This window comes from Mugil cephalus, chromosome 12, assembly GCF_022458985.1.
Source record: "Mugil cephalus isolate CIBA_MC_2020 chromosome 12, CIBA_Mcephalus_1.1, whole genome shotgun sequence".
In the NCBI taxonomy this organism is placed as follows: domain Eukaryota; kingdom Metazoa; phylum Chordata; class Actinopteri; order Mugiliformes; family Mugilidae; genus Mugil; species Mugil cephalus.
The window spans coordinates 21,831,662-21,849,412 of record NC_061781.1 but is presented as its reverse complement, the minus strand read 5'-3'; the positions used below and the strand labels follow the sequence as shown (position 1 = coordinate 21,849,412).

The window sequence follows — 17,751 nt, the reverse complement described above, 5'->3', positions numbered from 1 at the left end:
TCTGGTCTGGATGGGGGCTACATGTCTAAGGAACATCCACATGAATGAATACCAGGTCCAAAAGTTTCCCAGCAGAACATTGAATTGTCACAAGATGGTCAATGTTATTCACTTCACTTGTTAGGGGTTTTAATGTTGTGGCTGATCAGTGTACACGGTTCTGGTTTCAGTGTTTTCAGTAGATTTTGCTCCATGAGCAGGTTCTTTCAAGATCAGATCCTTTCCTGCACTTGGACAGGGTTTATTTTCATGCATAGGTTCCTCAAACCATGTTGATAAATCTGGAAGGAAACTAAATACAGTGTTAAAGTCGACCCTCATGGGACTAAGTAGTGACCTAAGAAAAGAAGAACCTGATCAGAGATACAGGGAAATCAGTGTTTACACACTTTTGGTCTAATCATTTTTAATTTAGGGACTCAATAATACACAAACCGATGGAGATCTGTGTCATTGCTCTAAATAATGCACCCGCTCTGACAAGGCTCCCAATCACATGAATGATTTATTCCCTCATTTTGATGCTGTCCTGTCTCCACACGCTGCCATAATATCTCGGAGACATCAGCCCCCCCCCCCCCACCCCGCCCCCCGTGCATGGGAGGACACGGTGGCTGATTTACTTTAGGGATGAGTAGGGATGAGTTATTCCTCACTTAGCTCCGGCTACAGAAAGAGAGAGAGGGAGGGAGACAGCAGCGAGAGCGCAGACCTCCAGAGAGCATTTATTCTGGCAGTAATTCAACCGGGGCGAGGCGGAGAGACAGAGGGAGAGGGGCAGGCATGCTGAGCGGCATGCTGCCTGCTCTTCAGACACACACACCTACTCATGCTAATTAAACCCAAAATACACGTATCAGCGTTTTTTTGTTTGTTTGTTTTTGTTTTTTTCCTCTCATCTGAACAATGCAGACACACTTATTTGTGTTTGTGAAATGAATAACAGGGCGACTACCAGTAAAGCGCTGGAGTCCGTATCCAGGAAAACCTTGAGATGCACTTGGAGATGAGAAATGAATAAAAGCTTCCTCTTTTATAGTGCAAAAGAAAAGAAAGTGCAGGCTGTTATTTAGTTTAGGTGCATGGGCGGTGTGATTATTATACGCTGACTGGTCGTGACCTCTCTGTGCTTTCACACGACGATATAAAAGTGTCAAATAAATGTCCTGCAAATACAGTAAAGACAATTTATGGACAAGGTTGTAACATGTAAAACAAAATGACTTGAAATAACCGGCTGTATCATGCGGTTTGATTTTCAGCCGTATGCAAGTGTGTAAGTGTAAGTGTACTCCGATCAGCCACAACATTATGACCAGTGACAGGAGAAGTAAATGATATAAACCATCTTGTGACAACTCAGTGTTCTGCTGGGAAACGTTTGGACTTGGGATTCATTCATGTGGATGTCACTTAGACATGTAGCACCCACCTAGACCAGACCAGGGACAACCCCACCTCATAGCAATGACACTCCTTGATGCGCACACACACACAAAAATGCTTTAGGAACAACTCAAAGAACACGAAAACCTAAATTCACTAGATCCCAAACTGATCTGAGTATCTGTGGGATGATCCACAGAGGCCCCTCCCCTCAACCTGTAGGATCCAAAGTCTATTTTGTTACATAATTATCTTTCTGTCACTTTAATAGACACACAACAGAGACTTACACAATATTAGGATGGTGGTCATAATGTTATGCCAGGTCGTCGTACATGGTAACTTCTCAAAGTGTTTTCTCTTCGGTCTTCTTCGTACTACATCTGTGGCACTGAAGGTCACAAACATATACTTACATGTGTCCTTTTTTATTACTATTATTATTAAAACATTTCCTAAATCTTTGGGACACGGGAGATTAAAGGCGTAAAAAGTCTGGAGCTTTTCTCAGGGTCGGATTAATCCGCATGCATCATGGTGCTTCTGGAGAATTTAGGTTAGCGAGACAGTGTATGTGGGATTTGGCTAAAAGAAACTACAACATGCGTGCGACCGAGGATTCACATTAGATCAACAGATTTATATTTCTTTTTTTTTTTTTTGCCTTTGAGCTCCTATCGCTTAATAACCAGCCAACAAATGAAGTTTGAGGCCAGCTGATTAGCTCCGGCCGCCGTCTTGCTTACCTCTAACCGTGCGACAAATGGCAATTCATCTATTACTGCGAAGCCACAGAGAAGCGCGGCGGCCTGTCCGTGCCTCGGCATTAGGGGCATTTGAGTCTAAAGATGATTTGGGTTTTATTATTCACATGGTGCGTCGGGGATGAACCCTCCGACTCCCGGTTTCATAACCACAGTCATAATCACGGTGGTCATAACCCCGCGCTGTGACTGTGATGTAGACGGAATATGAAATGCGGACGATGGCCGACATGCTATTTGTACTCATTACAGGGAGAGAAGGAGCCTCAGTGCGCCCCGTATCTTCTCGCTAGCTCTGTCTGTCTCTCGGCTCCCGGCTAATCTGCAACTACTGTCTTATTAGTCACAGGGGAAAAGCAGAGCCAGCGGACAGCTGAGCAGCTATCTTCATTACCGTCCCCTCGGCAGAGCCGCGGTCTCTTAACGTCACACTCATTTCCCCCTTTCTCGTCTTTTTTTTTCTTTTTCTTTTTTTTACGAGCTCTTTCTCATTTTTCTACCCCGTCTGTCTCTCCGTATCTGTCTCTCAATCTCGTGTTTTAATAGCCTGACAAGCCGACCAATAATCCTCCTATTATTATTCTTACTGCAGAGAAAAAGAAAAGGAAAAAAAGCCCATGAGGATGGGGGCGCAGACAGACGGGGCGCAATTTATTTGAAATGAATGCGATTATTCTGGTGAAGGAGCTTCCCCAGCACGTCCAGAGCCGGGTTTATCCAATATGGCAAAATGTTTGTGAACTGTATTGTTGAAGATCTTGTGGTTGACACCAATTGTGTAGAAATCAACCAAACTGACGTTCTCCTAAAACATCTGTCCACATGTGTCTTCGTCCTGCAGGCTGCAGATCTTTGTACGTGCCGACCGCGCAGCTGAGGGTCGCCCACTCCGCCCAGAGCCATGCCAGACGTGAAGCCCCCCCCGCCATGTGACTACCCCTCCACCTCCTCCGCCGCAGCCCCCGCCGGCTCACCTTCCGGCTGCACCGCTCACCTCCGCCTTCTCATGGACATGGAGCCCTGCATCGCCAACCTCCCCCCGTCTCCTGACCCGCTGTCCCCGTTCCCCCGACACAGGCCGGGCGTCCCTCACTACCCGGGCCTGCAGGGACCTCCGTTCCCCCTCATGGCCCGGTGCAACAGCAGCACCCTGCTCACCAACCTGGGGCTGAGGTACTGCTCCGGCAGGCAGGGCCCTCTGGGGGTGGAGGCGGGTCAGGGGCTGGTGCCGGGCTCCTGCGTTCACGCCGGGGGCAACGGCGGCCGGCCTTACAGGAGTATGGAGAACCTGAACTGGAACACTGTAGCAGATTCGGGTCTGTGTTCACTCAGCGCCGGCCCCTACAGAAGCGTGGACAGCGAGTTAATTTTACGCTACACCTCCACTAGCCACTGGTACGACGGGCCTCCGGATGGATCTCTACTGGGGGCCCACGGGCTAATGCCCAACCCAGAAGGCTTGGCGTTTTGCCCTCGGCATGGACTCCCCAGAAAGGACATACCGCTCTTCCCTCAGATGCTGTTTCCAGGTGGCGTCGACGAATGGGACGCGAGGAAGGGGCTGCGAGAGAAGCTCCGCCTCCAGAGCGCGAGATCAGCAGTGGAGCCTTTAAAGCCCCTCCCGCTGCGGCCTCAGGCGACTCCGGCCGTCGCACCGTTCGCACACGACGCCGTGCATCATGGGAATTCAACAGGTGCCGGTTCCAGGCCACCGTGCACGACGCGCATCACCAGCCCAGAGGAGATCAAGCAGGAGGTGTTGAGACGCTTGCAGCTCCGGCGGCAGAACAGCAGCCCCAACCTGGCTCTCCACAGCTCCCCGGCCAGCCCAAAAGCAGTTAAGACATCCTACACGACGGACAACATTGCAGGTAATAGCAGCGTGTTAGACTCTGAGCGACGCAGACCTCCTGTGGGGCGCCTGCACATCCCGACGTTTGAGGAGTTTAAGAGGATGAGGCAGAAGGAGGGGAAGCAGAGTCTGGAGCCGACAACGGGGTCGGGGGAGGAGACTGGAAAACCTGAGGCTGAACCGCTGCACGATGCAGGAGCATCAAACAGCAAGATGCCTCCTTCTGATGGGACTGGGTCTGATGGGGAGCAGAGAGGAGACCATGAAGAGGGGCACAAGGCCGAATGTGAAACGACGGAGATCAGCGATGAAAGCCCGAAGATCATCACCTCCTCAGAGACACTTGCTTCTAACACTGTGAGCTGCAGCAGCACAGCAGCTCCCACCTCCTCCTCCTCCTCCTCCTCCTCCACCTCGACCACCAGCACATGCTCCCCCATCCGCACGGGCCCGTCTCCGCGTTCGCCCCTGCAGCCTCAGGCCAGTTCAGCCCAGGACAAAGCCGCCGCAGGGGGAGGAAGCGACGTGAACGCCAGGCGTAGAAGGAGCAGTCTGGAGCCGCCCGGGTCAGTTCCCTTCCCGCCCTGCAGGGAGAACTGGGAACGTCCCTCCAGCTGCTGCCCGGCTCTTCTCCTGGAGGGGACGGACCTGTCCAGCTACGGAGCCAAGATCTACAAGATGAAGGACGGTCTCATCGGCTCCGCGCTGGACCTTATCAAGAAGAGGTGAGTCTGGGAGCGGTGTCACAGCGTGTGTTAATTATTGCCTGTGTAGTATTCAGATCATTAAGTAAAAACCAAAAATGATATTCAGCGTGTTTTGATTTAAACACTTTTAAACGTTCACTTCAGTATAATAGGATGTCGCCGTCATATTTATATCGTAAAAAGAAGTAGAAACAGTCGGGTTAAATTCTAGAATATTCAGTTTCCTGATAAATTCTAGAAATAGAAAGTCAGATTTTATAAATCCTCTTAAGACAATTTGTATTGTTATTGACCCTATATAAATAAAATTAATTAAAAAATTAAAATGAATTAAAACTGAACCTACTGGATGCCCTTCTAAGTGCTCCAAATACTTTCCACTCCTGGTTATTGTGTGCATTTATAAGTCTAGGTGCAATCTCAGTAGTTGAAAACAAAAAACTAAATGCAGATGAAACATAAAATCTGCTTTTATTGTGAATTTCTGCCATAAATTACAGATTTTCTGTATAGCATCCACATCAGTCCTGTATTCACCCGCACAAGCACATTTGACACATAAATTAAAATAATAATACATTTTTTTATGCATTATGTAGTTTTCCATTACCGTAAATTCACCTTTAGGCTCTGCTACATTTCAATTTAAAGCAGTTTTATATATTTAATTTATATATTTAATTAGATTTTTGAACTGTAATTTTTACACATTCATTAGCAATGATGCTAATCTGTCAGTGACACAGATCCTCTAGTGTCTAATTGGCAACTACACACTTAAGTTAATCTTCCTCTTCCTTAAAAACACATAACAAACACATGCTGATTATACATAACTAGTGACAGAATAAGTGTAAAACAACTGTGGCCATCTGGTGTGAGGTGGTAAACATGGTCGGTCTTGTTTGTGTTTTTTTATTATTCACTCTATTATTAATTTCACTTCTGTATTCCTGGACTTGTAGCTTCACAAGCGCAGGACTTTTTAGGTCAGTAGTAACATCCGTGATGGGATTTTCCCCTAAATCTCCTAAAGTTAATGTTCAGTTCTTTTTATAAACACATAATCTAATGCGGGACTTTTTCATGGTTTCTTCCACCGCAATTACTTTTTCACTTTTATCTCATTCCTCACGTAAAGCATCTGAATATGAGGTTAAAGCCGAGAGTCCTTGGTGTTTAAATCCACCTCTGATTACACATCAGATCCAGGGAGACTAATAGAAGAAACTAATTTCACTCAATACTCTGTGTACGTACATTGATACCTGGGTATTACCAGTGAAGCGTATTGTTTTTTAAATCCGGTTAATCTTTTTGATGGTGAAATTAGATCTCATTTTACACGCGATATGATCCCCGCGGTGGCTTACAGCGGCAGAGGTGTGAAGCGTATGCATGTACGCCTCCTTTGCGTGTGTCGATGTGTGCGAGGTCCATCTGTTTGAGCCGGCTCTTGCTGTTGTGTTATCGATTTATCTCAGTTATTGTGATAACAGCTGTCGGAGCTAACGGGGTTGGCCGTGGGCGGGGGGGCCTGGCATGAGGCACGACAGACTGGAGGACTGGCAGCGTCCCTGCAGACTCTCTGCTTCCCTGTCAGCTGTCGGCTAAATGAATACAGGCTTCAATCCACTGCAGTTCATTCTGATCAAGGACAAACAGGGGCCGCGGTCTGTTCACAGCGGTGCCATTAAGGGCCTCCATGCAGTGTAAATATGACACCCTGAAACACAATATAAACTCCACCCCTTCACAGATGTGGATAGATGGGGAGATGGACGGTGTCTTTCCCGGCCCTGTCAGGACTCTGTGCTGACTGTCGCTCCTTTGTCTGCGCAGCTAGAAGGAATGATGGATGTCTGAAGCTCTGCCGCACGAAGGCAGCAGAAACTAAAATGCTGTGTGAGTGATTGTGTGCAGAATATTCCCGATATAATAGTGCAGAGCTGCAGCTAATGTTTTTTTTTTTCTGCCCAATGTGATGATTTATAAGTTGCTTGTTTTTTTTCCCATAGGTGTGTCATAGGTAAACCATAGCTCCCCCATAGGTACACCATAAGTACGCCATAGATACACCATAGGTACACCATAGGTACGCCATAGGTACACCACAGGTACACCATAGGTACACCATAAGTACGCCATAGATACACCATAGGTACACCATAGGTACGCCATAAGTACGCCATAGATACACCATAGGTACGCCATAGGTACACCATAGGTACGCCGTAGGTACACCATAGACACACCATAGGTACACCTTAGACACACCATAGGTACACCATAGGTACGCCATAGATACACCATAAGTACGCCATAGGTACACCATAGGTACACCATAGGTACGCCATAGGTACGCCATAAGTACATCCTAGGTACGCCATAGGTACGCCATAAGTATGCCATAGGTACATCGTAGGTACGCCATTGATAGGCCATAGCGCCACCATATGTACCCCATTGGTACACCGTAGGTACACCATAGGTACGCCATAGATACACCATAAGTACGCCCTAGGTACGCCATAGATACACCATACATACACCATAGGTACGCCATAAGTATGCCATAGGTACATCGTAGGTACGCCATTGATAGGCCATAGCGCCACCATATGTACCCCATTGGTACACCATAGAACCACCATAGGTACGTCATAGCGCCACCATAGCTGCACCATAGCACAAACATAGCAACGGCTTTGTGAGGATGCACGTGTGCTGGTGCCTGATGTCTTTAGTTTTGTGGTTATTATGTCATGAGGCAAATTACTGGATAAATATTACGATTGCATTTCGTCCTTAGAGATTTCCGTGTTTGGTAATCTAATCAAACCTTTGTGAGACACGCGCATCATTGTGACAATAAATGAAAAGTCAAGAGATCACCATCCTCAGGGGACCATGAATATCATCTCTGCAGAGTTTCGAGGCGAGCCATCCAGCCGTCTTTGTCGTTGTTGTGATATTCCATTGTCTCCCAACCCACTAAACAATTACTCAAGTAATGATTTCAGAACGGCCCTCGTGCAGATCCCACCGGCGGCACCAGCAGCTCCCGTTCACTCTTATTTACCCCAAGTGGGTTTCATCTTTTATGTTCAAAAAAGCACCCATAATGCAACTTCAAACTCCCCCTGAGATTTGACTTCAACCTCTGGGTCTGTGAATGCAGATTTATAAATTAATCATGACGATATTCTGTGTGATCTCTGCACCCTGAGGTGTTTCACTTCCACCACCAACTCTCTTTGTTTAAGCGTATCATGAAGCCCATTGTGCAAAGCGAGCGAAACACACAACCCTGGCTGCAATATCACAGTAATATTCATATTATTACACCTGGGAGGGTCTTTAGGAGCTAGAAATACGGTGAAGCATTAAAGCACAACCACTGACTTAATTGCACACTGCAGTGAAAATAATGCTAATGTGTGTGTAGCATGGAAAGAAGGTGTATACACTGATCAGGCATAACATTATGACCTAATATCGTGTATAGGTCTCCCTCCAAAACAGTTGTGATTCATCAGAGAGTGGACATGGGCCTTCTCAGGGTTCCCTGTGGTGTCTGGTAATAGGATGTTGTTAGTGGAGGCCTTTGGGTCCTATGGGTTGAGGGGAGGGGCCTCTGTGGATGGAATGGATTTTTTGTAGGCCTGGTAAACACCTTGCGCTGGTCTAACAAACATCCACATGAATGCCATGTCCAAACGTTTCCCAGCAGAACATTGTAAATGTCATAAGATGGTGGATATTATTACTTCTCCTGTCGGTGGTCATAATGTTGTGGCTGATCAGCGTACATGCTGTACACATGTTTTATATTTATTTGTACATGTTTTATTTGTCTCTATTAGATGCACTCACTCATACGGAAACATATTGAATTCGTTTTAAGTGATGCATGCGTCAGAGAAAACGACGGCCGGGCTAATTTCGGTGTCACATCTTTGCGGCCCCCGAGCGGTGATCTATCACAAACAGGTTCCCTGATAAATTGAGCTACAGGTTATTACTTCCCATGCATCATCCAGGGCGTGGCAGCTAATGCTGTGATATGAAGACCTTTTTTAATGACAGCTCGTCCGAGAGAAAACAGATTGCATCGTTTTAAAGCCGCGTCTTCAAAACTGCATTAATTATATTTGCCTTGTTGCCACACCGGCCGTAGTTCAGCCCGGGCATCTTTTATCTGCTCCCGTCCTGGCTTTGTTGATTGCATGTGTAGGTTGCCAAGGATTTGCTATAGCTTAATATGCAGGACGAGTTTGTGCTGAAGTGCACGCAACCGCCGCGGAGGATCCGATGATTTCTGACGTGTCCAGGAAGGGCTCAGCAGTTTAACTGGTCCTGGAGCTCAGAGGGGACGCGGTTATGTAAGAACCATTAGAATAATGAGACCTCATGTTAAGTGACCATGGGGAACATGTGAGGTCACGAACACACCAGTGAACTGTGCATCAACTAGAGCAGAAACTACTGATTCGTTCGTGGCTAACTGGTATCTGATTTGTCTGGTTTGACGCCGTCAAGTGTGAGGCTTTGCTGACTTGTTTTGTTTTATTTAATATACACCGATGTGCCACAACATTAAAACCACTGACAGGAGAAGTAAATAGCATTTAAACCATCTTGCGACAGTTCAATTCTCTGCTGGAAAACTTTTGGACCTGGCGTTCATTCATGTGGATGTTATAGACATTTACAACCCATTTAGACCAGACCAGACACCCCCCACCCCATAGCAATGACATCTAGCAGGATGTAGCCTGACATAAACACCCAAAAACAGATTAGGAACAACTCAAAAAACATGAAGAAAAGCTGTTGACCTGGACTCCAAATTCGAGAGATCCAAAACTGATCAGGATGATCCACTATAGAGACCCCCACTAACAACATCCTGTTATTTAATATTAACGGTGTTAGCTGTAACAATTAGCGATTGTTCAAAAAGTAGCCAGGAGATTAATCACGAAACAATCACCGGCTGTAGCTCTGAACAGTATAAGACATTTATAAAAGTAGCAGTTTAGCTGATGATCAAAACATGAGCGTGAAGAGAAAAGACACGATTTCATGCATCAACATCACAAGTGTCAGTTGTACTTATAGCTGCTGTTGTATCCAAACCATTCACATCTGTCTGTTACATGCACCACAAAGTCAATATTTGAGGAATTTACATCCTCTGCTTCTGTCCCCTGGGTCTATTGAACTTGCTGAGCCGATAAAAGAATCACAAACACTGTTTAATTTGAGCAAAACCATAATAATTTCGCTCTAAAACTGCTGTTGTAAGTAGTTTTTTTTTCTCGCTATGATAGCAGTATATCACGTTCGTGGCTGCTGAACCGAAAAGCTTAACCAGTGTTTGAGAAAAAAAAAACAACAAAACAAGATCAATATTCTCTGTGTAGCCCACAGTTCTTGTTGATAATAATGCCACGAGCAAAATTTTAGATCCGTCCTTGGCATTATTTTTAAAACTCAGCAAATCAATATTTCATATGTTGTAACTGAATTTAAAGGAGTCACTTGCGGCGGCTAACAATTAGCTTTTAGCCTCCTCTAGCTTTTGGTTTTACGGCACACCGCTCGGTCAGAGAGCCCCTCATCAAACCCGGGTATTAACATGCGCCCTGAGTAATCGGATCACAAGTGGGCGGCTTAAAGTACCACGATGCATTGAGGACACACGTTAGGATGTGCCTCTTGTCCTGGTCACCTTTATGGACCCCTTACATCCTCTTGCATAAGCAGAGTTTTGCCTCCCTCATGAACTGAGAAAAAAAAAATAATGCAACAAAAGGGCTTAAGCGCCATAAATGATGCTGTTCATTAGCAGGGAAGGCCTTTTAACAGGACATTCTGCTGGGCACTAAATGATGTAGGGTTAAGTGCAGTTTGCATGCAGAGCGTGGAAGTGTGATCGGACCACAAGACGCATGTGATGATGCATTTAGGTGCGAGAGCAGGATCGAGCCGAAGGCAGCTGTTCTCTGGTGAACCTAAGGTAGACGTCCTGCCAGGACAGAAAGGCAGACTCAGCAACACGGAGAAGCCGAAGAGACGCTAAACCTCGATGTAAAGTGTGAGCAAATATTGAAATGAACGGAAAAACAAAGATCCCCAGCCAAATGCAAGCAGAACATGATGTTGTTTACCGCTTTACGCCTAAAGCACCACGCTTTCTTAAACTTCTCATCTCCAGAGCCTCCTTTTTTTTTTTTTTTTTACCTTCTCTTCAAATGCGCCTGCAGATCTGTGTTTGTGGTTTGCGTTCGACGGTGTGTGAAGTTCGGTGTGTTTTTTTTTTTTGTGTGCATTTTGGGAAAACCTGCTGAGCTACATGAAGGACTCCCTAGTTATCAGACCAGGGAGTGGAGGAGGCGCGATGCCTCAGTGTGTGTGTGTGTGGTAGCATCCATGTGGTTCCACGGGTTCAGGTGTTAATGTCCGCTGATGTGTCTAATTAGCGTCCTCCTGAGGAGGAGCTGACGGGGGTCGGGGATGAGGGGGAGCGGAGAGGCTATTGGTTTGGGTGTTTGGGGATATGAGGAGAAGGTGGAGGAGGAAGAGGAGGAGGATAGAAGAGGAGGAATGTGAGCTGGAGAGAGAATGAATGAATGACAGGGATTCTGTTTGCAGAATTATAATCTCTCCTCTTATGTTTCCAATGTTTTCTTCTTCCTCTTCATTCATACACTTCCTTTCTCGCACATCCTGTTCCCACCTTCCTCATCCTCTTCCTCCTTTTCTTCGCCCCCCCCCCGTCCTGTACCCCCCCCTTCCCATTCTCCTCCCCCTCCCTCCCCTCCTCTCCCCTCCGCTCCTCCTCCTCCTCCTCTCTCCACCAGCTGCAGTGCAGAGATCTCCGCCGAGGCCCCCGTCAGGCTGTCAGGTGACCGGGACGGAGGCTGTGACATCACCGCCCCCTCGACCGACTGTCAGCCCTCCGCCGTTGCCATGGCAACGTCGGCAACGGCCTGCGGAACCGAGGCTGGCGACGAGGAGCCCGCAGGAGAAGGAGGAGAAGAAGAAGGAGGAGGAGGAGGAGGAGGAGGAGGAGGAGGAAGAGAGGAAGCAGGAGAATGCGTAAGGATTCGCTTTCTTTCCTCCTCTCTTTTTTTTTTTGTTGTTTTTTTTGTTTCATGTCGTCTGTGCGTCTGTGTCTTCGGTGGGCGCCTCTTCACCGTGGCTTCGCGGTGCACGGGGAAACACACTGATCCGTTGGTATTTCAAGGATGACTGGGACAGGCGAGGGGACTGCGACACACACATGCACATCACTCACACACACCGATGCAGAGGTATTTCTCGAGACGAGAACAAGCGTGCGGCGGCAGCTCGCTCGCCTTCCAGCAGCAGCAGCGAGCTCAACATCTGAGGATGCAGAAAAAAGAGGATTAAGCCCCCCCTCCGCCGCCGCCCCCCCTCTCCGGCAGCGGGCTGCTGCATGTAACTCAGCGTTTCATTCCTGCTCTCTGCATGGCTCCTCTCTGCCGGCTGGCTGCAGCTTGACACCAAACCCCAGCTGCAGCTAGCGCGTTGTGCTCCCGTCTCTCCATCCGCAGAAGAGAAAAAAGCCGGACTGACATGGAGTCGCATCTCGCTTGAACGCCGCGAGGCTGGAGGTAGTTAAGAGAACAGATGTCGAGGTTCGTTCGCTTCCTGCTTTTCTTAATTCTCTAGCTTTGAATTGACAGCGTCGCCTGCCCTGCTTTTCCCGAAACTAAAGGGGCTGCAGTTTGGTCATTCAGCAGAACATGAATTATTCACCTCCATTGTACACGATTGCTGCAAGCTGTATATCATGTTGTTGTCTGGCGTGAAGCGGTGAAAACCTTCCTGCGTCATTCAGTCACATGCATCTGTTAGTTGTCAGAGGACTGTCAACATTTGGAGAGGCAACCGCTCACGTAAAAAAAAGCCGATATCATCCATCTGATGTGGACTTGATGGGGGCGACGCCTCTGGGGGTGAGGAGCCATGTGTTATAGCGATGACCTTTGAACTTTCCACCTCAGGTCACCTCCCAGGGGCTTTGACAGAACCTCCAAGGAATCCGAAGGCCATGTGAGGACTGTTTGCCTGCGCGGAGCGCTGCAGCGTTTGGGGAATGCCTCGCTTTAACCTCTAAAAAAAAAAAAAAAAAAAAAAAATGCTTTGAATTGACACCAGGAGGATGACTCTCATCTTCACGGCTAAATTGTGATAAGAGCAGATGTTTAGATGCGTGGCGTTGTCGTGTTTGCAGTCTCGCACAAGACCCGGCGGGCGATTAGTATGAAATTGGGATTCTCGTCAGTTTCGACAAGCTGGGATCAGAGAGATAACCAAGATTTGTTATGCAATGGTGTCGGCGAACGTGGCGACACCGCATGCGAAAAAAAAACTCCTCTCGCGGACTCACGCGCGGTTCCCCCAGCTGTGGTTTTCTCGTCCATCATCATCATCATTCTCACTTCATCCCCCCTCTCGAGAGTTTTTGGCCCTCCGTTGCCGCGGCGACGCGACCGTTTGATTGACACGTGTTTCCTTTTCCTACTCGGCAGCACACCAGCCTGGGCTGCAGGCGCTCCAGTTCGGACGCAGCCTACGAGCTGGCGGAGACGGTGAGAGCGCAGCGTGAGTGCCGCCTCCGGCCCCACTACAGCGACCCCATGCCGGCCGACGCCTCCAAGCGCAAGCAGCTGGAGATGAAGATCGCCGCCGCCGCGCGGCTCCACAGCCACCGCCGGGACCGAGACAGGGACCGAGACAGGGACAGCGGTGCGTACCCAGTGTGGTTTTACTGCGTGTAATATAATCCTCTGCAGTTTTAATTATAGTTAAGCCATATTAAGATAAAGCTCCAGTGTTTTGAAAGCGTCCAGTAATGAAGGAGCATTATGCAAGGCCTCTCTGGTCATTTGGAGATGGAAAACTAATTTTTAATCTGCATCGGACACAGTGATAGACAGTTGTGCTGAATGGATGTATTAGTAAAATGCAGACACAGAGGCAAAGAAGCTAAATTCTCAGGGATTAAGTGTGTATCATGTTTGCTTTTTTCACCAAATGTCACTAAAATCAGGTTAAAGAATGCTGACTGGACTTGCAAAAGTTGCTGATGAACAAAACATAGGTCAAAATTAAGGCCAATGGAGACTGAATACAGATCAACCCCCCAAAAACTGATTCTTGAAGGCATCCAGAAAACTCCAGACTTTCAGTCTGTTCAGTCTGTTTAATCTTTAGAATTGTAATTTCCAGATGAGACAAATGGATTTATACAGCTGTTATTATGACAAATAGTATGAAAGTGCCCTTTTAAGCAATTTTAACCGGACGTATTTACAGACCGTGAGTTATCTTAAATATAATTATATAATTTTATGGTCACACAAGGCATTTAGGTCTCTCATGGGAATAATAGTTTATACTTGTCATCTTGATTCTTCCTTGCTGGGGACAACCCCGGCCTTTTATTAATCCCGTGGCTTCCACAGATCTGTTTCTTCATCACATCAACCCTCCCTCACCGCATCAACGAAAGGCAGATCGCCCTAAATTGCGACTGAGCCTTCAGCTAAACCAGGCACTTCACAGCCTGCGCTGCTTTAACAAAAGATTAAGGCTCATAAAAAGGCTGCATTTGTTTTGTTTCAGCTTCTCTCGTGCAACTCTGTCCTCACCTCCCCCAGACAAACAGGCACAGTTCCCTCTGCTAATGCTTCCTCGTCAATAGAAGCCCTCAGTCGCTAAATGTCAGCCAATACGGCACATTCAGGCTAAAAGAAATCTCACCCTCCGGTATTTTTTATATTAATATATCGTTGCACGTTTGGATTAAACATAAGTCTCTCACTCGTACTCTCAACATTCTCAGACACAGACACAACAGTATGACATGCGTCTGGATAAAGGTTAAATCCTCATCTGGAGGACTGAGGATCAATTTCATCTTTCTCCAATAAGTTCCTTCACCTTGACACGACCAGTAATGATTAAATGGCCGTCCATTAGTGAGTCTGAAATTAACACTGTGCGGGTGCCTCCAGGCAGCAGAGAGTAAATCCATAAACATTAGAAGGACTAATGAATCCGACGGTCTCCATCTTTTTCACAGCACCAGCAGCAATCCGTGGTCACTCTGAGCCTCCTGGTGAGGAGCGCCAGGCCGTCCTGGGCGTGACTCGGTCCGGGCAGCACCGCTGGAGCACCATCAGCAGCCTGAGCGCCGACAGCGGAGTGGTGGGCCTCAGCGACGAGCGGGAGGAGGAGGACAGCGAGCCCCGCCGCTACCGCAGGAACCGGGGGGCCGAGGTGGAACGAGTGGACAGCGGCATCGGCCCAGGTCTGTCCCGCACCTGGAAGAGACCTTCGGCCTCCCTCAGAGCCTGGGAGGCCCAGAGGCCGTGCCCAGACTGTGGACTGAGGGACGGCGCCTCCAAAGAGCGAGGCGAGCGAATGTGCGAACGTTGCTCCAAGCTGCGCACTGAGCGCAAGGAGGCCATCCTGGAGTTTCTGAACACGGAGTCGAGCTACGGCGAAGACCTGCGGATCATCAAGGAGGAGTTTTACTGCCCCATGCAGAGCGCCGGGCTGCTGACGGCCGAGCAGCTCACCGTGGTGTTCAGTAACGTCCAGGAGCTGATAGACGTCAACGACCGCTTCACTGAACACCTGCAGGACAGCATCGATCAGGCCTTTGACCAGGTGACCCACTCTCTCCCGCGAACACATAAAAACTAGCAGGGCTTAAACGCCTTGATCCTCTTTTGAGGGTTTTATCAGCTTCGTGCACCTACTAGTGTTTGGCTTTCATGGTCAAATTAAATGTCGTGGTTTATATTCACATCAGCTACCTGCAGCTCAATGACAATGCTGGTGTTATTTAGTCAGAAAACTCTTATTTTCAACTATAATTACAGAAAATCTGTCCGACTTCAGACCTGCAAGTTCACTTACATACAGGCAGTAATCCAGACACTGCATGTAAAATGTTAGTACAACAATAATAGAATTAAGGATCGTAATTGTAAATTTAAACCTATTAAGGATGATTAAGACTGCTCATATCGATATGTTTATACACCCACCAGCCACAACATTATGACCACTGACAGTAGAAGTAAATATCATTGACCATCATGCAACAATTCAGTGTTCTGCAGGGAAACTTTTGGACATGGCATTCGTGTGGATGTCATTTAGACATGTAGCACCCACCTAGACCAGACCAGACCAGGCACCCCCACCCCATAGCCTGACCACCCCATAGCCTGATCAATGTATACCCTGTATGTATGATTCACTTCAAAGATTTCACTTGAAGGATGTTGTAGGAAACATAGAAAAGGATGTTATGTAATTAATTTGCCATATATGGTAATATTCCCATCTGATATCTGTGGATAATCTCTTTCCAATACAAAATAAGGCTCTTTACTTACCACAGAAATGGTAGGCGACCAAATATTCAGAACACATGGATTTGTCGTGAGGATTTTTCTGTTGTTTTCTTGATTATACTTCACTGATACGGTTATTTACACTGTTGCTATTACATGACACTTGCTAGTCTTACAAAGCTCTACAGCATGCAGTACATTCAGTTTATCTGCTGCAACACACAGGCCACTATTTTACTTATAGAAGCAGAGCTTACTTTATTCTGCTTCTCTGTTGCCAGGAAAGCCACCATATATCCACGTTTCTTCAGAAGCCTATGGGAGTTGCCATGACAGAATTCTACTTCCGGTTGCCGGTGCCATGTTTCCGGTGTCCCGCTACTGCTCACACCGCCAATTTAAAACCATGATCAAAACTAGCTGGGGCGAAAAAAGCTAGTCGAACACAGTGTCATTGAATTTTTTTAAACAGGTTCAACTTGTGCCGTTGTTGGTTGCCACAACAATTCAGAGAAACTGGACAGATTATCGGACATAGTTTTTTGTTTTTGTTTTTTTTTAGCACCAATAACTATGACGAGAATGCCCGAATGCCCTGCACTCTACGCATGAAAGCTAGCGTGGCTTGCGGCTTTAAAACTAAAATATCCTCGGAAGAGAGTGTAGGTTTGCTCCTACCCATTCCTCGATAAACATCCCACAGAACTGCTCCCCGATCCGGAGAATTCACCTTAAAATTATTCCCTGAATTGACGTTATAGGCCTTCATCTCAGATAACTTTAAAAACCCAATCTAACCTAAAATCCAACCCAAATTTTAACGCAAATAGATGGAAATAACATAAATGACAGTTTTACTACATTTACTGTTTGCATGTTTTTATATTTTCTGCTTCTGGTCCACTACATCTCAGAGGCAAATATTGTACTATAAGTTAGTTAGCAACGTAGCTAATGTCCGGACATAGCTTCAAGTCATCTAACCAGTCCGTGAGAAATGACAGATAGGACACTGTCGCAGAACTACCCCCACAACTTTTTTAAAACATCCGTATCATATATCCACCTCCGATTTTTTGCCCATTTCTGTGCTATCGATAGCTAAAAGCAAACGTTTACTGCGATGTTGACAGCTACCGAAACCATGGAAACGTAGCGCTACCGGAAGTGCAAAACTGACCTCCGCTATGAACCATGGGTAATATTCATAATTCAGGAAAAGGGCGAATACTGCAACTACTGACTGATGCTGCTGCTACTGCTGTTCATCCAAAATTATGCTCCAACTTTATTTGAAGCATAGATACCAATAATTACTGAGTCCTTTTCTGTGCCTCTGAAATTGATTTTGGGGTAAATATATTTTACAAGTTTTTAAAAAACAGTCATGGACAGTTTCTTTCCTGGTGGTTTGATTTCAGGGCGATGAGGATCTGCTGACTGTCTACATAGGAGAGATCTTCCTGGAGTTCGTCAACATGCTGCCTGCCTTCCAGACCTACTGTCTGCAGCAGTCCACCTCGGTCAACATGCTCAACACGCTGGAGAAGGAGAAAGAACTGCTGAGGTACACGCAATGTCCGAGGATTCTTCTTCTTCTTCTTCCTCTTGGTCTGTGTGATGGAGAACTTACT

General features: G+C 46.9%; 1 protein-coding gene across 2 annotated transcripts in view; it reads left to right on the top strand.

Annotated features, from left to right (window-relative positions):
* si:dkey-91i10.2 (uncharacterized protein LOC555224 homolog) overlaps positions 1–17,751 on the top strand; it is a 59,352-nt gene that overhangs the window by 37,897 nt on the left and 3,704 nt on the right. For both annotated transcript variants that reach the window (XM_047600827.1, XM_047600828.1), the window contains exons 3-7: positions 2,992–4,727; positions 11,579–11,816; positions 13,277–13,493; positions 14,833–15,422; positions 17,539–17,684. In XM_047600827.1, the coding sequence (XP_047456783.1) occupies positions 3,052–4,727; positions 11,579–11,816; positions 13,277–13,493; positions 14,833–15,422; positions 17,539–17,684 (2,867 nt within the window). In that variant the 5' untranslated portion in view covers positions 2,992–3,051. The remainder of the gene's footprint in view (positions 1–2,991; positions 4,728–11,578; positions 11,817–13,276; positions 13,494–14,832; positions 15,423–17,538; positions 17,685–17,751) is intronic.